This window comes from Notamacropus eugenii, chromosome 2, assembly GCF_028372415.1.
Source record: "Notamacropus eugenii isolate mMacEug1 chromosome 2, mMacEug1.pri_v2, whole genome shotgun sequence".
NCBI lineage: Eukaryota > Metazoa > Chordata > Mammalia > Diprotodontia > Macropodidae > Notamacropus > Notamacropus eugenii.
In genome coordinates, this window is record NC_092873.1 from 22,692,046 (window position 1) to 22,714,422 (window position 22,377).

At 47.4% G+C, this 22,377-nt stretch overlaps 1 protein-coding gene across 10 annotated transcripts in view; it reads right to left on the reverse strand.

Moving 5' to 3' along the window:
- Positions 1-22,377, reverse strand: part of SHANK2 (SH3 and multiple ankyrin repeat domains 2) — a 709,321-nt gene that overhangs the window by 21,881 nt on the left and 665,063 nt on the right. For 8 of the 10 annotated variants that reach the window (XM_072639430.1, XM_072639427.1, XM_072639424.1 and 5 more), the window contains 3 exons: positions 10,235-10,365; positions 4,784-4,895; positions 15-2,421 (listed from right to left, as the gene is read on the reverse strand). In XM_072639430.1, coding sequence (XP_072495531.1) covers positions 15-2,421; positions 4,784-4,895; positions 10,235-10,365 — 2,650 coding nt within the window. Of the gene's footprint in view, positions 1-14; positions 2,422-3,484; positions 3,611-4,783; positions 4,896-10,234; positions 10,366-22,377 lie in introns of all 10 variants that reach the window. The other 2 variants (XM_072639431.1, XM_072639423.1) reach the window with 2 other exon arrangements.

Here is a 22,377-nt window from a genome sequence, read left to right on the forward strand (position 1 = left end):
CACCCAGCACTTACCTTGTACTGAGGCTAGCGGTTTTGGTTCCAGTCTGCGAATCCAATCCTTCCCCCGGTTTCGTCAATTTCTCTCGGTTCATTTGCTGCAGGATTGAATTCAATTCGCTAATGACGTTCGCCTTTGGGCCTGAGAGAATCGGACTTTTGACCTCGGGGACATCCCCCCACAGCTTGGAGGTCCTTTGCTGGAGCACCTTTGTGGTCCCCCCTGGCTGGGCGCCAGCCGGGGGCGGGGGCGGGGCCGGCGCCTGTGCGGGCAGGGGGATCACAAAGCTGTCTGCATTCTCTTCAACCAGGGGGTCTCTGTGAGGTGCATTGCTTTTGGTGATCACGGGCTTCATTTTTGGCTTCGGAGGTACTGGGGGCTTGTCCACCATAAATGCCTGCCCATCTGCATAGACCGTGCATGTGTCCAGGGTCTCGCCCCCTTCCGAGGACAAGGTGGAGATGCTGGACACGGTGGAGATAGTGCTGGTTGTCTCAAGATGGTGGTCACTGCTACTCCGGCTGTCCACCTCCTCGATCCCGGAGTCAGTGACATTATCAAAACTTTCTGGGGGCGGCAGGAAGGAGGCTGGCAAACAGTTTGAAAGACCTGCCGGCTTCTTACTGTCTACGGAGTTGGCTGATTGAGTGGGGGCGAAGGAAGGGGACTGGGGAGAGTCTTTCCTCGGCTTCCCAGGGTCTGTGGGAGGGGGAGTTGGAGCGGCCCGGTCGTCAGGGATATCAAAACTGTTTGCAAACTCTAGGGGCGGAGGCAATGGTTCTGTAAAAATAAAATCTTCGTCTAGATCCACGGACGCCAAAGGAGGGGGCGGGATACGGAAGGGCAGGACGACCGGCTCATCCACAGAGCCCGCCGCCGCCATCACCTTGCCTGGGCCGGAGGCCGAGACCTGTAAAGCACCTTCGGTTTCGGGAATGCTTTCGGGCACCTCAGTTGGAGAGCATTCTGGCTCTGGGTTCATGTCCTCTTTCTCCTCTTCCTCTTCCAGGGAGGCATCCACCTTGGCGGCCTCCACGGTATGGACCATCAGCAGGCCGGCCGTCTTCTGCTGGGAGGTATCCACAATGCTGATGAGCATGTTCTTCTTCTCACCTCCCTTTTTGTCCTTGTCCAGCTCGTATTTGTTCTCCGTCTCTTGCCTCCTTAGCGGGCCGCGGGTGCTCTGCCTGGTCGCAGAGGGAAAGGCGGGCTCCATGTTGGGCCGCATTTTGGTATCAATGTAGAGGGGCTTGTTCAGATCTGCCTTGGCTGCTTCCCCCTTGCCGGGACCCTGCTGAGTTTCTTTCAAAGCTCTATCCCTGGCCGAGAGGGCCAGAGCCAACGGTGAGTTGGGGTCTAATAGCCTTCCAGTGAGGGGATGGACGTAGTTATCAGGGCCAACTGTGCTTCCACCCTTGGCTGCCGTCCCAGTGTTGTTCTCAGGACCTTTTGCTTTGGGGACAGAATTCAATGTCCTCATGCTGCCCGAGTCACTCTGGTCACTAGCCTCGCTGCCGCCAAAATGGTTCTCGGACTCTCTTGGTGCTGCCACTGGAGTGGGCGATGGCAGTTGGCCCAGGCTGTCCTCGTCACCGAACAATTCGTCCTCTGGGAACTTGGAAGGCCTTGTCCTAGGCACAGGAGGCCCCAGGCCCAGCCCCACGTCCTCATCGCCCAGGTCTGTGGAGAGGAAGGCCGGCGAGTTTCTCCTGGCCTCCAGCCTCTTCTCCCTGTCACGCACGGCTCCGGCAATGGCTGCCGCGAAGGGACTGCTGACGCTCAGGCTGTCGTCGGGCCGCAGCTGCCCCGGCGGCTCACCTGCTTGAGCATCGATCTCCATACTGCTCCCCTGGCTGCTCTTACCACTGCTGCTTGTGGATGGCTCCTTCACGATGATTGTTGGGATGGGGATGGAGCAGGTTTTCTCTGGACTGTCCTCCACGTTAGATTGCTTCACCAGCATCCCCTTCCTCCTGGCTGGCTTGGCAGGGACGTAAACAGCTTTGCTTGCGATCTTCCCTACTTCAGAATAGGGGTTTTCTGGCATCTGACCCCGCTTGTTTCTGAAGTTTGCCTGGACAGCGTTCCGGCTGTACAGGTCTTCTGAGTCGAGGGAATAGCGGTCCAGCTCTCTCCGGTAATACATGCCCTTCTCCCTCATCACTGTGCCGATATTCTCAGGCCGAGGGGAAGGGGAGACCTTGGGGACTGAATTCTGATTGAAGGGGGGTTTGATTGTCCCATAGGGTCTGGCTGTTGGTGACTTGGGTGAATTGTAAGCTGTTGGGGAGGGTGGCGGTGGTGAAGGAGGTAAGGACTGGGGAGGAGGAGGGATATCTTCGGAGGTGTCAGGCATGGACAGGCTTCTTGTGAACTTTAGCATTGGGGGAGCCAGAAACTGGCGCTCTTCCTCCGTTATTCCTGAAAACAGAGAATGAGTGAGACCCCCTGTTAGTTATCCAAAGGGATTGCTATCTGGTCACTTAAATGCTGCACAATCTGCTTTTGGGTCACTTCTCAACAGCAACAGACTAAGACATGCAGAAGACACACACACACACACACATACACACACACACACACACACACATCCACTTCCAGAGCATAGCATTGTCGGAGGCACTAACTGGGGCCAAGTGAAAAGAAGAAATATCTCCTGTGAGGGATGGAGAGAGAGATCAGGTTGTGCTGATGCCTGCATGGAGGCACTTTTACAGGCAGTACTGGCAGACCAGAGACAGGGAGCAACAGACCTTTGTGGCTGTGGTCCCCAACTTGGCCCTCTGTGGCTGCTCTGAGGGCTGAACCTAATAAAGGAGGACTTTTGGGGTGGACATTAGGGAGGTGAATTAGGCTTGGCTGGAGGTTCTGCTTTCTGCCCGGTTAGAACCTCTGTGTCTTGCCCATTGAACTGACCAATCACAGACAAAGTTTCGGATGATTCCTCCATTTCCCACTCCATAATTGGGTTTGGGAAAGCAGCTGTGTGGTCACCAGCTACTACCTTTTACACTCTTACCATCATCTGTGGCCTCCTAGGACTCACTTGAGCTTTCTTGAGGTCAATAGAATATTTCTGGTGGGGGAAGGATGAGGGTTGGGCCAGAATTTAATATTACCAGTCTACATCCTATGTAGTATTGCTACTAATTTGCCACAAAGCAGTCTTTCCTAACAAGCTCATCACGGAATAAGTGGAGTTTGGGTTGCTTGGGGGCTGGGAGATTTCCTTCTCAATCATCCAGAAACCATGAAAACACAATGAAAACACAAAACACTGGTGAAAGGTGAGTAGCGATGTAAAACACAGACCAATGGATGCAGACGACCATTTTGTAATGGCAGGAGGCATGCAAGATTTCAGAGAGGGAGCCGAATGAGAGCTTTTCAGTAAAAGAAATTCCTATGATGAACTAATTGTCGATTGAGATTAAAGAAATAAACAAAACTTTCATTCGATAAGGGTATTCTCAATGGGACATACTCCTTGGGGAAAGCATCCTTGGCATCGCCAATGCTTTTGGGACGACCGAGGGCTCAGAGTCACCACTGGCTCCAGGTGCGTTGGCCAACGGTTGAGTTTCCAAGGAGCCACCATTGACGAATACACCTTATGGAGCAAAGGGTGTTACATTGAAATTACAGATTTTAGACTATATAGATTCACTAACCTGATAGAAAGATTCTGCTGTCTGACAAGAGGAAATCAGTGGTTATTAACTGGGTTATTTACCAGAGCCAATCATCCACCATGGCTTTACTGTCACTTCCGACTTAGCTGGTCATACTATACTATGAGTGTAAGGCACTCCCATGACTGGCAGGTCAGTGGGGTATGCCTCTTCAGCAGCATCACCCACCCACACCCCAGCTAACTAGCGAACAAACCACAGGCTAACAGGAAAAATGCAGAAAACACTTCTTGATGATTAGGCCTGAAAACGACATAGCAAAGCACCCCCTCCCCCAAAACCCAGAGAAGTGTTCCTGGAATTGCCCAGTTAGAGCTCCCCCTACGCTGTCTTCGAGCACATGAGAGGCATGGGCACTTTTGGTCACACAGAACACACTACCTAAAATCACCTGGACAGACTCCTGCCCTTTACTGGCCAAGGGGACTTTTCTGCATTAAATGAATTCTGTATTATCCCAGAAAAGGGCTGGGCTCAAGTGAGAAAGTTTATCTTTTCCTATAAATTCATGGGGATGCAGGTGATGTTTGCCACAGAGAAAAAGCATTCTATGGGCATGGTTGTAGCCAGAGTCTCTTCCTTGAGTTTGTTCTGAGCTCAGCTCCAACACCCAGAGCAGAGAAGGCCCTCCCATTCATTTTACCAAGGATGGTCCTGTGACAGATTTCAGCAAATTCATTCTAGTAGAGGGCAAAGACTTGGACCTTGGAAGTTGAAGTCTCATGAAGAGAGAGAGCCTGACAGTAAGACAAGGGATACTGAGCTTACATTACATTAGGGAGACTCTTGCCAAGACGTCTTTTGTTTATGGGATTGGTTTAGACAGAAATGTTGCAACACAACTTGGAATACTCAAAACTGGGTCAGATGAGCCTGGAAGGCAGGCAGGGCTAGAGATCTGGGCTCTGGGGGGCTGGGCAGCAGGCAGGTTGCTGGGGAAAAGGACCAAAGGTGGCTGAGGGCTTGGTGTCCCTGGGGGTTTGCCCGCTGGCTGTCTGCCTCCTCCCACCCTGGTTTTTAGGGGATCTCCCCCTGCTCCTACTTGGGCAGGGATGGGGGCTGCTTCTTAAGAGAATGACCACATGCCTTACCTATTGATTTCTGCCTTCTCATCGTACCTCGAGGGATGCCCAGGAATGGGCCCTTCGGACTTCCGGGGACCGTGGGGGTCATCACTGCAATTCCCTGACGCTCGTAAATGGACTGGAAAGCAAAGAATATGTGAGTCAGGCTCACGGGGTCCTGGAACGGGGCACTTCCCCCCATGAGAGCAGGAGAGAAACACACCAAAGGAAAGAGAAGTGTGGTCAAGGGCCAGGGGCCCCCAGGGACCAGAGATCAGGTGATGAATCCTAACCTCTCTGAGCTGGGAGGGGCAATTTCACTTTTTCAAATGAGGCTAGGAAATTTCAGCAGTAGAGTAAGGAGGGGCTTTTCTTGAACCTCAGCCTTAACATGTCCTTATCTATGTATTCAACATTTCCTGAGCACCATCTATAGGTAGGAGCTTGTGCTAGGCTTTCTTCTCTACATTCCCCAGTTTCCCCTCTAATGTCAAACTCTGGACAAAATGTTTATAAAGGCATCAGACCGGATGAGATCTTGGCAGGATATTGTTCCTCTCTGGCCCTCAGTGTCCCCATCTGGAATTTGGACACAATAATCTCTAATGGTCCTTCTACCTCCAAATCTAGGATCCCAAACCTATGTTCAGGGAAACCTCATGAAACCCAATCTGTCAGATCTCCCTGCTGACTGGGCTCTGTGGCAAGGCTGTGAAGATCCTTGTTTCAGTGCTGTCTAGGAGGGAAACATGTGAGGCCATTACCTGCCATTTATAACCTCTCACATATCAGTCTGCCAGATGAACTGACAAGGTGTAGGTCCTTGGGGAATGGGGTACAAGACAGATACATCTGAACTGTGGCGGGGTGAGGAGTGGGGGGTAGTCTGATAGAAGGGGAGGGGAGGCTGGGTGGAACTGAAGAATAGTGGTGGTGGGACCTGGAGATTCCCCTTCCTCCCCCATCCAAAGGGAATTTAGGGAAGAGGAGAGGAGAGGACATCAAGAGACAGGATAGGGAAGCTGTTGGGGAGAGAGTAAACTCCACCCATTCATCAATTTCATTATCAATTTCACCTGGCCTTGGCCCTGTGGTCAGCCCTACCCCAAAGGATAATCCTACATGACTTATTTCAGCTCAATATTTCCAGAGTACTTTGACCACATGCACACATGCAGGTATACACACATGCACACACACACACACATACACATGTGTCAGAAATGGGGAGGCAGACAAAGAGCTGAGATTCCCATTGCATAAAAACCCCCTCAGATGCCACGTCATAGAATTGAGCCCAGTGAGCACTCTCAGGTTTGGAGTCAGGAGACCTGGGCTTGAAGAGCTGGCTATGCTACCCAGTAGTTCACCATCCATACTCTGCTCATAGCTGGTATTTAATAAATACTTGTCATGATGACTACAGGGGTTGGGGGGAAGGAGCCTCAGCTTTCTCCTCTTTATAGGGGGAAGTCAATGCTACCTCCCTTACAGGGACATCATAAAGAAAAAGGCCTTGCAAGCTTTATGGAAAATGTTATAATATTGAATCTTGGTAGCTGTGCTGCTAAAACCTCAGTGAGGTTTGGGACTCTGTTGCTGCTAGACTCCAGGCCTATTGTCACAGGGATGCACAATCAGCTTTCCTTCTGCCCTGGCCCTTATCTCATCCACCTCAGGCCAGCAGGAATACAGTGCCTACTGCACTGTCAGAGTCAAGTTTATTGGTGAATTCCCTCATCATAATACTCTGAGGCAAGAAAAGCAGTAAAAAATCAGAGCTAATAAATCTGGCCCCTGGGTGGGCAGAATGAAATATGACCTTATCTTATCTGATGGGAAGAGGTGGGGGAGAAAGGGAGCATGCCATCTGGCAGCATCCCATTATAAGTCATTCTTAATAGGTAGGTACTGAGCTCAACTGCATTTATGCTACTGAAAGACAGATGAATGTTGCCAGTGCCCTGTAAATTTCAGCAGCTGGGAGCATATCTCTGACTGCCCTGTCCCAGTTAGAACACTGACTGAAAGTGTTATTAGTCTCTTTTTCCAGATAAAAAAAAGCTCTGAGGTGGCTTTAAGGGATGAAATTATGTGTCTGAGAAGGGATTTGAACTTAGGTCTCTTGATTTCACATCTGGCACTGTTTCCCCCCGTACTGCCATGTTAATTTTCAAGATGATAGTCAATCTCTGTCTATTGATGAAACCAGGTTTTAACAACTCAATTTTTGGGAAGACCTGTTTGGTTTCAATTTCACTTTGATCTGGTTTATGACTGAACATAGAAAAGACTTGTAACACTTCCAACTCTCTGTTCCAGTCCAATCATGACCCTCATGCTTGAGAAGGGCTCTCACGCTTTGTTCTCCTGGGTCACCATTCCACTAGAATGAGCCTGGTAGAAAGAGCCTGACTGTGCTCCAAAGAACCCAGGTTCTCTATCTTGTAAGTGGTGTGATCATGGGTAAGTTAATACAGCTTTCTGGGCCTCAGTTTATTAATTTGTAAAGTGTTGGGTTCTTGGTGCTAAGATTCAGCACTGTTAGGGACTTCAGAGCTCATTTAGCCCCCTCATTTTGTAAGTGAGGAAATGGAAGACCAGAGAAGGGAACTCACCCAAGGTCACACCGCCAGAAGGGCGAACTTCCAATCGCTCTAAGAGGTGACATTGACATTGAGTTTTTAAGGTTTGTGGAGCTCAGTATGGCTCTGATATTTAGCCAACTCAGCCATGCAGTGTTTCTGTCCCCCCCCCCCCCACCCCCCCACTCCCTTCTTCCCCCTTCCCATCAGGGCTCATGAACCTCAGAGCACTCCCAGCACCCTCTCATGCTGCTCAGCTGCCCTGGAGGAAGCCACACCATCAGAGAATGAGTCCCTACACAATCCTCCCAGCTGGGTTGTCCTTGCTTCCTGGAGAGCCTTTCCTTCCTTTACTGTCTCTGTCCTCCTCCCCTCAGCAGTTTCTCCCAGTCTCCCAGCCTTGGCTTGTCTCCTATGGTGCTGAGAAGATGGAGGTCTTCTGCTTTGAGACCCTCTTACTCCTTTATTTCATACTCCTTTCCATCAGGAGTTGTTCAACTGGGCTCCATGGACTTGCTTTTTTTTTTTTTAATTTCATAATTGTATTTCAATATAATTGGTTTTCTTTGTAATCCTATGTATTTTATGTGTTTAGAAACACAATTCTGAGAAGGGCCTGATAATCTTCATTGGACTGTCTGGCAGAGGGTTCTTAAGACAAAGCCCTGAAGCCCAGCTCTCTGCCCAGCTCTCCACTGTCTCCCCTCTCTCTTCCCTTGCTCCCATGTTTGAAGAAGAAGTAGTCTCTCTCCTAAGATATCTTCCCATTTACTGCCTCCTTCATCCCTCTGTGATCCATGTGGCAGTGGAAAGAAGGCTGGATTGAAAGTCAGAGGGTGTAGATTCTAGTCCCAGCTCTGACACTCACCCTATGGGCAACCCCCAGCCAGTCACTGTATCTCTCACAATCTGTTTCCTCAACTATAAAATGAGACTGTTGGACTAGATCATGTCTTCCATTTCTAAGTATCCAATCTCCTTACCTATCTCTTCTTTCTCAGCTACTTACAACAGGTTTACACCTTCCCCGGCCTTTGAAAACTTGACCCTCCCATCGCTCCAAGCTACTATCTTTTCTCCCTTTCCTCAGATCACAGAAAGAATAATTAACAAGAGGTTTCTTCCAATTCCTCACCTCCCACTCACTTCTCTGTCCCCTGAAGTCTGACTTTCAGTCATATTACTCAAATCAAAAGTTCCCAGTGGGCTCCTAGTGGCCAACGGGAGTCATTTCTTAGTTCTCAGCCTTCTTCACCTCTCTGCAGCATAGGATGCTGTTACCTATCCTCTCTGGAACACTTTTCACAACAATCCATCCATGACCATTTGGTAAGGGACTACTAGGATTCTCTTTTCTCCTTCTTCCCTTCCCTCTCTGCTCCTTCTCAGTCTCCTTTGCTGGATCTTCATCCAGATCCCATCTCAGACTTTGTTCTGGCCTTTCTTTTACTCTCTTTGATGCCCTCTCTGTTAGAGATTTCTTTAGCTCCCACGAGTAGAATTAGAACAGTATGGAGATGACTCCCAAATCTACACAACCAACTTGATTTTTCCTCCTGAATCCTAGTGTGGCATCATTAGCTGCCTGGTGGATGCATTCCCATCAATGTTCTAGCCACGTCTCAAATGCAGATATCCTTATCTTCCTCCACGAGTCTCCTGTTCCTCCAAACTTTCTATTGAGGGACCCTCTCCCCAGTTCCCCAGATTTCTGACTTCAGTGCCAGCTTTGCTGTCCTTCACCCCAAATATAATATTAGCTGTCTGTTAGGTTTCTGTCATTTTTACCTTCTCAGGGTGCACCTGTGTTTTCCTTCCACTTCCCTAGTTCAGGCTCTCCTCACCATTCATATGGACTACTCTGATAACTTCCTGAGTGGTTTCCCTGTCTCTCATCTGCCCTTTCTCTAATTCAGTCTCATATCACACAGCTGCAAAAAAATATTCCTGAGGCACAGGTCACTCCCCAGTTCAACAACCATCAATGATTCCCTACTACCCAGAGTATAAAATATATTCAGTCTAGGTCTGTGGAAACCTGGTTCCCACCTCTGTTATTTCTTATGATTCTCTTACTCTACTTTCAGTCAAGTTGGACTTTCGGCTACTTCTCTACACTCTTTTTCTCACCACCATGTATATGAACAAATCATTCCCTCTACCTCCAAGTTACGCCTGCTTCTCAAAAACTTCATCTTCATCCACAACTCAGCTCAGATGTCACTTCTGTCCAGCCTTCCCAGATACTCCCTTGGCGTTTATATTCTTTATTCTCTACACTCTTTGTGATTATCTGTGTATATCTCCAGTAAGAGGTTAGCCCCTTGAGGTTTTTTTTTAACACCTCATTGTATTTCCAGCACCTAGGACAACACCTGGCCAGGGACTTTCATAGCATTGAATTGTTCTCTCCTTTGATCAACACAACCTGCTTTCTCTCAAGGTCTTAACTCAGGAGGGTCCATCAGAGAACAACACTCTGTTTCCAGAAGATTTTTGTTTCATCAGATTTGTGGCTTTCTCAGTGTAGGGAACTTTGCTTTTACCAATGCAGATTTGCATTGACTTTGCAGCTGATAGGTGGGTGCTCTGGGGATTAGTTTCCTCATGTGGAGAAAACTGAAGCTCAGAGAGTCTGAGTGACTTGTCCAAAGTCATGCAACTAATAAAAGGCTGGAATGAAATTTGAACCCAGTTCTGCCTCATTAGGTCTGTTGGTTTCCTTTCTGAGGAGTAGAGGAGTGTATGAACCTAAACTCCAAAGACACAAGACTTACTACTGTGAAGCCTCTGATCCCAGTGGGCACCAATTGGATCTCTACTGGGCTACAAAGCAGCCAGCAGGACTCCTTCCTCTGCCTGTCCCCCACCCCCAGGCAGCTGTCACACTCACATTCATGTCTGCCACAGATGGGAAGCACCTGCTGGTTGGTCGCTGCTTGATGGTTGCCACTCTTGACTCCACAGTCACATTTTCTGCTGTCCTTGATGGCTTGGTAGCTGGTACAACTTCATCAACTTTATCTGCAACAGATGAAATGCCACTATAAATGACTAAAGTTGGTCAAGTCCCACCCCACCTCCCCATGATAGGACTTCAAGTCTCATAAGGTTGAGAGAGAGATTGAGTCATCCAAATGCCAAAGTGTCTCTTTCGCATTTTAACAAGGCAAAAGATCAGCCCCGGGGGAGGGGTGCAAGCCAATGGCGGTCTACCGCTGCTGCCACACATGCATGCTGGGAGCGCTAAGCCTGCATGCAGCCCAAGTTTACTTAGGGTCACTCGAAAAACCATCCTCTTCTTCAAACCTTCAAAATGTGAAGGGTGAAAATCTATACAGAAATGGAAAGAAAACCTTTAGCGCGGGGCCCCTGGGGCTGACAGAGAATGAGGCTTTCAGCACCATGGACACTTTCAGCCAGGTACCGGTGATAAGGAGGGCATTGGACAACCTAACCCTAAATGTGCTCTCTTGCCTTCTCACAAAAAGGTCTTAACTCAGGAGGGCCATTAGAGAACTCAGCTCTGTCTTTTGGGATTTTTGCTAGACCAGACTGGCAAGTTTATCACTTTAGGCAGTTCTGCTTTTGCCAGTGCTGACTGACACCTGCCTATCAGCTGAAAGTCCCAGAGATCTGCCTGGGGCACCTAGAGGGAGGTACCTTGCCTAAGGTCCCACAGCCCTTATGGGCCAGAGACACGGCTTGAACCCAAGCCTTTCTGGATTTGAGATCAGCACTCTCTCCATTGCTGGGGTCTGGAAAGAGTTGGGCAAAACTTAGCTTTGCTTTTAATTTTTGTTTTAAAATTCACAGCAAGGAAATATTCAGGGAAGATGCTTGACCAATCATCAGGTAACATGGTAATGAAATAAGGCACATAATTAATGTGAACAGTTCTAGTAGGTCTTTGTAATAAATCAGAAAGTCATAGATTTAGTTCTAGAAAAGATTCTAAAAGCCATCATGATCAGCCTCCTTTTCAGACAAGGAAACTGAGGCTCAGTGAAGTTTAAGTGACTTGCACAAGGTCATACAGATGGCATACAGAAGAGAGAGAGTTCAAACCCAGATCCTCCAGTTCCAACTTCAGCACACTTGCTTCCACCTCAAGCCAGGTCTTCCTGGCTACCTCTAGGACAGTCCTCCTCATTTCTCTTTGAATCCAGGAGGTTTGGTGATTTGTTGTGGAATGTGTGCATGTGTTTGGGTGTTGGAAAGAAATGTGCATCATTACTCTTCAGGCATGGAAACAAGTGATTAATCAGCTTGACCATTGATTAAGCATTTGTATCTATGACTGAAAAATGGTGAGCCCCATTTCTTTAGAACACACACACACACACACACACACACACACACACACACACACACACACACTTGCCAAACACAAACAAGCCACCAAACCTACTGTAAAGGAAGTGGAAAGACTTGAAACAAAGGCTGCCTTCCTGTCTGGAAGAAGTCCATCTTGGCAGCCAGTGTCTGGTTCATAGTGAGAGTTGAATAAACATTTGTTGACTCATTGACAGGCACAGCTGGATTAGTTGAATTTTCGTTTTCTTAATGATGTTGCATTTAGGAATTGAGGCTGTGTGGCTGGGAACTGAAGCTAATGAGTACCAGAATTTTGGGGAGACATGTACAAGTATTTTTGTCTCAGAATCTGAGGTCCCCAGAAATTGACTTGGTGCAACTTGCAAATTGTTGGAGAGCCAGGCCCCCAACAGGACTCCTTTATCCTCTGTGTGGGCATGTGCCTGACCTGAGCTAGGAGGCTAGGTCTCTGCCCCTGGAGGGCTTCTGGTCATACTTGTCCCAAACCCAGGCCAGATCTCTACCCTCTATGTGACCCATCCAAGAAATAGCAGCTTATCATGTAGGACCTTGGCTGGTCAGACAGCCACATCCATGATGGGATATGCTGGTGGAGGAAACCATAAAAAATGGGGAGCAAAATAGAAACCCTGAAGAGGAAGCTGAGGTCATAAAGTCACAGGAAATAACCATTTCACAGGCACATTTGAGAGCTCAAACACACACACACACACACGTATACCACATATATCATATTCTCTGGTACAGAGATACAAACATTGAGACAGGACCCTGGACATCACATCTCACAAGACAATCCAACAAATTGGCATCCAAAGTGGTAAAGCCACTCCGAATGGCAACAAAATGGAACCCAGAATGCCAGGGACTTCCCAGACCCAACCTGGGGAATCACTGGGCAAATCTGAAGATCCATGTCCTGAAGTAGGGAGGATCATGGGATTCGAACTTGAATGTGCCTGGCGTTAGGCTCTTGGTGCATTCTCTTTGGGCATCAATGAATGGGGCCTCAATGATAACAGTACTGATAACAGCTGACATTTACATAAATCTAGAAGGTTTCCAAAGTACTTTTCAGATGTTATGTTTTTGATCATAAAGACAGTGGGAGATAGATGGCATTATTATCCTCATTTTATAAATGAGGAAACTGAGGCCTAAGAGAAGTCAAGAGATCCACATAGCTGGCTAGTGTCTGAGACAGCATTCAAACTTAGACATTCCTGATTCCTAGTTCAACATTCAACCCACTCTACCAGACTCTGATTTAGAGGGTAACTGAGTCACAGAATTACAAGTGGAAGGTACCTGAGAGGTCCAACTCTCCCATTTTACAGAGAAGGAAATGGAGGCACAGATAGGGAAGGAATTTACTCAAGGTCATTCACAAGTTATTGGCAGAGTTGTGGTTAGACATCAGGTATCCTGATCCCAAGTCCAGGGACCCTCAATTCAATACTTGTTGAATCCATTGAACACTGGTTATAGTCAAGGCCCTGTGCCAGGTGTTGTCCTTAAGAAGCTTATGAATGGAAATGAGCCCACAATAGGCAAATATACCATAAATTGAGGAGGCAGAAAGAGAACTGGGATCTCAGTGGCTCCTGAGATCAGACAAAGAAGGGATTCTAGGAGCAGAAGATGGGGAGGGAGAGCTGTTCTAGACAGGGAATCAGAGCATGGCCTTACAAATCATCGAGGTCACAGATGGGATGCTGAGCTTGGACAGCAGCTAGTTTGACTGCGACAGTAGAGTTTGTGAGAGAGAGCATTATGAAACATTTAGGAAGGTGAGTGGGAGTCAGATTGGGGAGGCCTTTAAATGCCAGGATGAAGAGTTTTCACTTTTCCTAGTGAAAACTAGGGAGACAATGAAGGCTTCTGAGCAGAACTGCACTCTTTGGAGTAATGGTGACACTTGTGCTTTAGGGAGATGGTGCTGGGAGCTGTATGAAGTATTGGAGTGAGAAACATGGAGACTAGTGAGAAAGATGGCAGCTGTGTGAATGGAGAGAGCAGGATGGAGGAGAAGGAAGGTCTAAAGGAGGGACTGACAAGGTTGGCCCCTGACTGACCTGAAAGGATGAGAGACAGAGAAGGGGCAGAGATGACTACACTATAACCAAGCTGAGAGACAGGAAAGAGGTTGGCCTCTGCCCTGAAATAGGGACATTTGGAGGAGGGACAGGTTTAGGGAGAAAGATGATGAGTTTCATTTTGGACATGATGACTTTGAAAGGTATAGAGGACATTTGGGTAGATACTTGGTGATGGGAATGGGCTTTGGGAGTGAAATTAGGATGATGTATGTAGATTTGAGAATTATCTGTGCAAAGATGATCATTGAATTTGCCAGTACAGAGGAGGTCACTAAGAACATTGACAGAAGAGAAGGCCCAGGATGGCAACAGGACAAAAGGCCCAGGGATGTCCATGCTTAGGAAGTAACACATAGAGGACAACTCAGCAGGCCAGACAGGTAGGAGGAAAGTCAGGAGGGAGTGAAGTCAGGGAAGGCAAAGAGAGAGAGTGTCTAGGAGTATGAGGTGGCTACCAGGGCCCCAAAGTGAGGAGGAAGGTCAAGAGAAGGAATATTTATGGCCAGTCTCCTTGTGGGCCCATTACTGATTTTATGCAGTTCCATATCGTGGTGGAAACCTTCACTTCTGCCTCCTGACCTTGGACCCTTTTACTTGGTGTCTCAAGCTACCAAGTGGGGCAGAGCTGCCTGAGGACAATTTGGAGTTGGAGGACCTTAGCCTGCTGAGAGCTCCATGATACTGACCCCTCACGGCTGCTGGGCCTCATCAGCCTAAGGTAGGGATCCAGGACAGAGCAAGGTTCTGTACCTGTGGGATGCCTGCCTGGCTGCTTATTGCCAGGGTGCGTACCCATGGGAAAGGGCCATCTTTCTGCTTGGGGAGGGTCTGACTCTGCTCTGCACACCTTGACATTTTCTTCTTTCTTTCTGCCTGATCCTAAGGAGCAGGGGATGCCATCACTGGAATAGGCAGGCAGCCACATGCAGGGACCAGCCTGACCCACCCCTCCAGTTCTCTTCCTTCATCATTGGGCATTTTCGTTGACCCTTGATACTGGCTGTGTTGCCTGAATCCTGCAGCATCTGACATGGGAAGCCCTCAATGGCACCAAACATTCCTTTTATGGGATATAGCCATAGGAAGGTTGAAGATGCAGCCTTGTCTGCCTTTTATTCAGGTTGCTTGGGCAGTACCTGTGGCCTATCATGGGGCTATGGAGATAAGCCCAACCAACCTCCCCCAGGGGCAGCACTTGGGGGTTGCTTCTCAGAAGCTCTTAGAAAAACTGAAGTTTGGGTGGTGGGCACAGATCAGCCAGTATCAGCCACTTGGCCGACTACAAGTGTGAGCTTTGCAGATATGGTGATGTTCAGATGTGTTTGTGGGGCCAAGACCACAGCAAGGGCCAGGACTTCCTTCTGATTCCCATAGAGATGACACTGGTGGGGAAGGTTGCAGAGGATTTCACTGGATTTGAATTCCTGGGAAATGAGGAGTTCCTCTGTACATGCCTTGTCTTCAAAGTTTTTTCATTAATCAGGCCACATGATTCTCCATTCATTCTTGACAACCAGAACCCATAATTATGTGTGATCACCCCATGCTGCTCCCCCAGTGAACTGGGGAGCTGGTGGGGCTAATATTCACATAGGCAGGGCTTAAAATAGAACCAGAATCAGGGAGTCCTCCCTGGCCCCTTGGGCACTCAGTGTGAAAGCAAGAATGAAAATCCACTATCACATATGTATTTTCACAGATATACAGACTAAACTTGAGAACAGAGACTAGTTTGATTTTTCATCCTTAATGTTGCATATAATATATAATATACACATGATGTATAATCCTTAATGTATACATATAGCATATAACCTTAATTCTAACGAATGCTTCTTGATTGGGATTGAGATGAAATGTCAGAGCCAGAAGGGACCTTGGAAGCTTTATAGCCTGGATCCAATCCAACCACCATCCCTCCTACCACATACCCAAGAAGTCATGATCCAGGTTTGACTCAAAGAGAGGGAAGAGTCCATTTCTGTCCAAGGCAGTCCGGGTCATGTTGGGTCAACTTTCATCCTTGGGAAATTTTCCTTACATTGAGCCTAAATCCTTCTCCTCACACCTTTCACCCATTGTTACTGATTCTGTTTTCTGGGACCAAGCTGGATTCTTCCTTCCATGGGAAAACTTTCTATACATATGAGGACATCAATCACCCTCTACCCCTGTCCTCTGCATATTGGACATAGATAGAAACTGAACATTCTAGAGCTTCAACTATTTCATAACAGGTTTTCTGAGGGAAATAGTTAACCAAAGATCCTTCTGAACCCTAGCACAGCTGCAGTAAGAGAGACCTCACTCCCTGGGATGGGCACCCTGAGCTGTCAGGTTAGGGATTCTGCTCAACCCCTCCGTCACCTTTTTCCTATTTACAAGACTAGGGGTCTCTTTACAAAATTCCAAGGCTGAGGCCTTCCATTCCAGGCTGGTCTCAGCTTATGCCTAAAATGTAAAATGAGCTGCCCTTTCAGTGACTGAAATGAATAGGAGCGAGAGCTTCTAGTCTGCTTCCCAGTGAAGTTTTTGGTCACTAAAAATAATCCTGAGGAAGGTTTGGAAAACCATGAAGAAAGAAAGCCACCCAGAACTACCTGGATGGAAATGGATTGGACAAGAATCTTTCATTGTGTTTTATCTGAAAAGCTACTGGGGGCAAATGGCAACTCATACTGGAGATCACAGACAACAGAGCCCTATGAGATACAGTCAGTTAGGAAGTCAGCTGGCATCCCTGAAGTACTTACAACTTGCCAGGCATTGTATCCATAAGAAGGACCCAGAGGGTCTGAGCCCCTGAACATGATGACGGCATTGAGGCAATCGTGGCTATGTCTGGTAGTACATGGGTGTTGGCAGGTTGCCAAGTGGTGGGCTTGCCTCAAGGATGATTCTGACTTCTCATCCAGGATCTGCTGTGGAGACTCTCAGGGGAAGATCCCAAATGGGGTCCTGAGAGGAAGGGCTGCCCAGGGGAGTGGGCAGAACAATGGGCTGGAGTTGAACAAACTGTTTCTGTTTTATTTTTCTATCCCAGCCCTTAGCCCAGTGTCTGGTGCATGGTAAGCATTCAAGAAATGTGTGTTGATTCAAATTGAACTGAAGTGACAGGGAGAATTAGGCATGAACATGGAAGTTCTTCCCACAAGTGAGAACTGGTCTAAAGAAGGCTGGGCAGTGCAGGGAGGTGGTGAGCTCCCTTCTCCTGGGAGTAAACTCCTTGCTCCACAGGCCCAGTGAGGTCATGAATGCGGAAACACTTTTATGCAAAACTTAGTACCCTCTAAATGTTCATTCTTCTTCCATCTGAGGAGGAGGATGGGAGGCTGTGGGCAAGAGTTCATATGAGGTGGCCAAGCCTACACATTCTACAATCTGCCTCAGTGGAGGGGATGTCCCTACCAATGATTTCACAGATCTCTTGGACCAGCTGAGTATTAATAACACAGTTTGGGAAATAACCCTTAGGCCAGGACCCTCCACCTCACCTCTCATTAGGCTGGAGGTGCTTCTACCCTGCATCCTTCTCCTCCTCACATTGATAAATCCTTCTATGAACCCTCCATTGGAGGAAGCACCAACCATACCAGCCAGGATCGCTTCTAGACCAGATGAGCTCTGGATGTTGGAACTCATCCCCACTTGTTCTCAGTTTCATTGGATGTGTTGTCTTCCTCTGTTAGAATGGAAGCTCCTGGAGTCCTTGAGGGACTGTCTTTCTCTTTGCTGGTATTTGTACTTCCAGTGCTTATCACAATATGCAGCACAGAGTAGGTGCTTATTTAACACTTCATGTAATCTGACTCTCATTTTACACATGAGGGAGGATGACTGCTGCACAGTCAGTCATACAGCAAGGTAGCCGGAACCATCTCCTCCCTCTCAGTCCCATGGTTGGCCAAAGTCAGTTCCTTCACATCAACATGTTGAATATGCGCATTCCCCCCAAATCACCCACAGAGCAGGAGAACATTCACAAGGCCAGGAGAAAGAGGACAAACTCTCAGTACCCGCATTTTGATGGACCAGTCTCTTATTTTCACTGTGCCTACCACAGCCTGTTCATAAGGTCTGCTGGCAGATGGAGTGAATAGCTTTGGAAGAGTACTCCGGTGGGTCTCTGATTTCATCGATGTGTGCAATTCCATCCAAAACTGCAACATCTGACACAGAAGGTGGTGTACGCAGCAGAGAGAACAGTGGATGAACTCAGAAAGACCTGGTTTGAATCCTCCCTCAGACATTTTCAGGCTACATGACCCTAAGCAAATCACTTCAACTCTCTCAGCTTTGGTTTTCTCCTCTATAAAACGGGGACAATAACACCTACTCTTTAGGGTTGCTGTTGGGCTCAGATGAATCGTATTTGTGAAGGGCTTTGTAACCTTAAGGTTCCATGTGTGGTGTGTTGGTCAATTGATTTTCAGTCATGTCTGACTCTTCATGACCCCACTGGGGTTTTCTTGGTAAAGATTCTGGAGTGGTTTGCCATTTCCTTCTCCAGTTCATTTTACAGATGAGGAAACTGAGGCAGATAGGATTAAGCCATTTGCCCAGGTTCACACAGCTAGAAAGTGTCAGAGGTCAGATCTGAACATAGGAATCGGAGTCTTTTCAACTCTAGGGCTCCGCCTATTGTACTACTAGCTGCCCCAGTGCTCTATATAAATGCTGGCTATTATTATTTCTTATGGACTCATAGGCTTGTTCCAAAAATGAGATAAGATATGTCAGACACTTTGCAAATGCTAAAGCTCTGTATAGATGGTAGCTCATATTATTATTATTAATTTCTTTGTTATTTTCCATGCCAGCCTGTCCTGTGTTCTCCCCATGTGCTCTCCCCAAAGCCCTGCCAAAACACAAAGCCAGATACTCCAGAACGTTTAATTTGATAGAGTGGGCAATATCTGGAACCCCTCCTTCTTTAATATTCAGGCAGACAAAACCATTTCTAGGATGCTGTGATCTGCGATGTTTTTCTTTAAAGATGATTTGTTAAAACTATTGCTCCTGGGTTACTGGTTGGCCTTTCCCATTCATTCTCTATGATCCTGAAAATTTCCAGTTTCCAGTCTGTTGGCCATTACCAGTCACTCTGTCTACATCTGTGGAAGTGAAACTCAGTTGCCAGCTTCCTGTATCTGAAGGATAAGCTCACATGGATATGGGATTAGATGTCAGTGTGGCTCCAGGAGGTGGAGCTAGGACTGATGGGTAGACATTAGAGGAAGGCAAATTTTAGTTCAGACTAAGGAATCCCAAACACATCTGCCCAACAATGGCATAAGCTTCCTCAGGAGATAAGTGAGTTTGCTGTCACTGGAGTTATCCAGACATAGGCTAGATGACTGTGTGTTGGGAAAATCTTAAAGGAGATTCATGATTTGGGTAAAGATCGGATGAGAAAACCTTCAAGGTCCCTTCTAGCTCTCACAGTCTGCGATTGGTAAATCTCATGCTGTATGATTAGGGATTTCCCTGAGCTCCCACCTTCAGAGGTTAAAGGACACAGAACAAAATTCCCTTCACACAATTCTTCCTGAAGGAAACAAAATCTAGAGGAAACTTTAAGTGCTAACAACTCAGAAGTCAGAAACAAGGATGGTAGCTGCCGTCATGAGTTGACCTGACTCTTAGTTCAAACACACATACTTTGCAACTTGAATCTTCTAATAACTGACTTCTTTCCTACTCTAAGCACAGATCATTAAGAAAGAGATGCAATGGTTTCTTCATCAAGTTTTTAAGCTCTTATTTTTGTTTTTAAAGCTCCTTCACTTCCAAATACTCTCCTCCCCTCTAACCTGCCCAGAGAGCTATCTCTGATAGCCAAAAATAAAAAAGAAAGGCAGGTTAGCAAAATTAGCCAACATCCCCACCATGCTTGACAGTCTCCGCAGTCTTCATCCACAGACCCCACTTTTCTGTAGAGCAGAAAACCCACTTTCCATCTGGGTTTGTTCTTCCATCATTGTAGTTACAGTAGAAATTATTTTCTTGACTCCTCTGTTTGCATCGGTTCACAGAAGTCTTCCCAGCTTCTCTGGATCCTTCATATTCATTGTTTCTTCTAGTGCAGTAAGGTTCTATTCTAGTCATGTGCCACTATCTGTTGAGCCATTCCCCAGTTATTGGAAGACTACTTTGTTTCCAGTTCTTTGTATGACAAAAGGCGTTAGGATGTAAACATATACACAGACCTTTCTTTCTGTCTTTGTCCAGCTTGGGGTATATGCATAGCAAAGGGATCTCTGAGTCAAAGGTCAATGGACGTTCAAATCACTTTCTTAAATTCTTCCTACTAATGCAACCAAGTCAACTTATGGAATGTGATCAGGATTCTGGAATTGGAGAAGCCCCATTCAGGATGCCCTCAGAGAACCAATTCTTCTGCTCTGCCCTGACAGAGTCCCCTCCACGCTTGAACAAAATTCCCACTCACTGAGGCTGACTCGGTTTGTGGAGGGTTAATTAGCCAGGTGGTTCTGATTTGTGTGTGGGAACATGCCAAAGGCAAGAGAGCCAGTTGGTGGCAGTGGCCAAAACAGCATTTTCTGGTTACCTCCTCCTCTTCCTCCTCCTCTCTCCATGAGGATGAATATGCTCAAGTATGCTCTGCATGGTGGAGAGCGGGGCTAGAGCAGGGAGGGATGGGGAATCTCCTCAGAAAGGATTCCACGAAGACATGATATCAGGTGAGACAATGTCCAAAGTGGGAGAGTTAGGTGCTAAGTGATGTGCCGGTGCTAAGCAGACCAGTGGCCTCTGGAGCGACTGTCCCTGGGACTCAGGTGCTGGCCTAGATTACTGCCAACCATTCAGTGTGCAGGTGGGTGGGAAGCAGAATGGTGTTTCAACAGAGCTTGCTTATAATGTATTAGTGACCTTATTGCAACAGCTTGTTGCTCAGGGCAACAGGATATTTCTGTATTCTGTAATTAATATAGGAGGAAGCCTTTTCTGATTTTTTTTTCCAGTGAAAGGGTATGCTTTTTCATATCATCACAAATATTCAATAAATACTCATTGATTGATGGAGAAACAAACAAAGCCCACCGCTTTGGAGGCCCCTGTAGGCTTTAGAGTTGCGAGGGGCACAGTCCAACGCCCTTCATTTTGTAGAAGCAGTGAGCTGAGGCCCTTACAGGTGAATGAGGAACAAAGAACACAGCGGCGATTTGAACCCAGGCCCTGAAGCCCCCAAAGCACTGAGAAAACCTTGCCCAAATGCACCCAACAGGGGATTGGGAGAAGGAATGCTGAGAAAAAGCAAAGGTGATCAGATTTACAAGATGGGTAAGTGGAGGCAGGTCTGGGGCAGGAAGATCCTCAGGGTCATGTGACTCCTGTCCATTTTCTCCTCTTTATACCTGCTTAATTTTGTGAGCTCCTGGAGGACAGGGATGATCTTTTGCTTCTTTTCGAATCCCTAGCATTTAGCACAGTGCTGGGCACATAGTGCTTAAGAAATGTTTATGATCACAAGGTGGGCCTCCACCTTGGAGGAAAGGGATCAGTGTTGGGCGGGGTCACCTTGACTATAACATGACAGATGCCCAGATCCCGGTAGCCAGCCCCCTAGGAGAGTGGCTATGGCCTTGGACCACCGATGCTGACTCTTAGGGGTACTGGGGAGCAGTGCAGTGCTCTGCCTCTGGTGGTGTGTTCTTTGGGCTTGGTGGGTTCTCCCCATAAAGCCTCCAGCCTGAGCTGCGCAGGAGGGTCATGCTTCTGTCATTGATGACAAGAGATCATCGGGAGCCCCATGGCCCTGAGTCCTTTGGAGACAGAAGGGTCTCTCCTGGGTGGGACCATGCCAGAGGTAAAGTTGTTCTTGGTTTTTCTTTTCCAGAACATGGACAAATCAATTGAGGTGGGGCAGAGATGATTTTTCTTGGGATTCTTCTTTTCCCATACGCTTTCATTTCAAACTCATGTATTTCCTTTGTTTCTATATTGAACCTAATGAAAAGAACTGGCTGCTTCCCTCTATGAAAGACCATGTTTTGACACATGCCTCTTTCTTGCTGCTCAGAACACAACTGTTCACTGATGTGCTGAATTACTGATTTTTAAAAAATTAAATTAAAAAAATTTGCAGGAAATTTGATAAGAGAGACATGCCTGTTCACTCAAGGAAAAGCTACCAGGGAGTTTATTTGGACTTCCTTTCAGGAGTTCCCCCCCAAAGTATAAATAAATCAATAAAAAGGGCCAGGCACTCTGCTAGGCACCGGAGACCCAAAGACAAAAACAGAATCTACTTGTTCTCAAAGAGTTTCCATTCCACTGTGCCAAGACCTCTGAGGGCCTACGGGCTTAGGTTTTCAGGGCTTCTGATTGTGGGCTCAGAGATACAGGGTCAGGCTCCCTGTCCCCCCAGAGACAAATACTCATAGCATTCCCCAGTTGTCCTAGACTGCAGCAGCAAGAGGAATGTTCTCTTTGAAGCTATTGCCCTAGCTCCCAGCCCAAAGCATCTTGGCTGAAATGAGAAGACCATTCTGGCCATTTTTCTCCATAAGCTCTGGGATAACAGCTTAATTCCCCAAGCCAAACCAGGATGGTCCCTTTGGCCAGTGGGATGAAT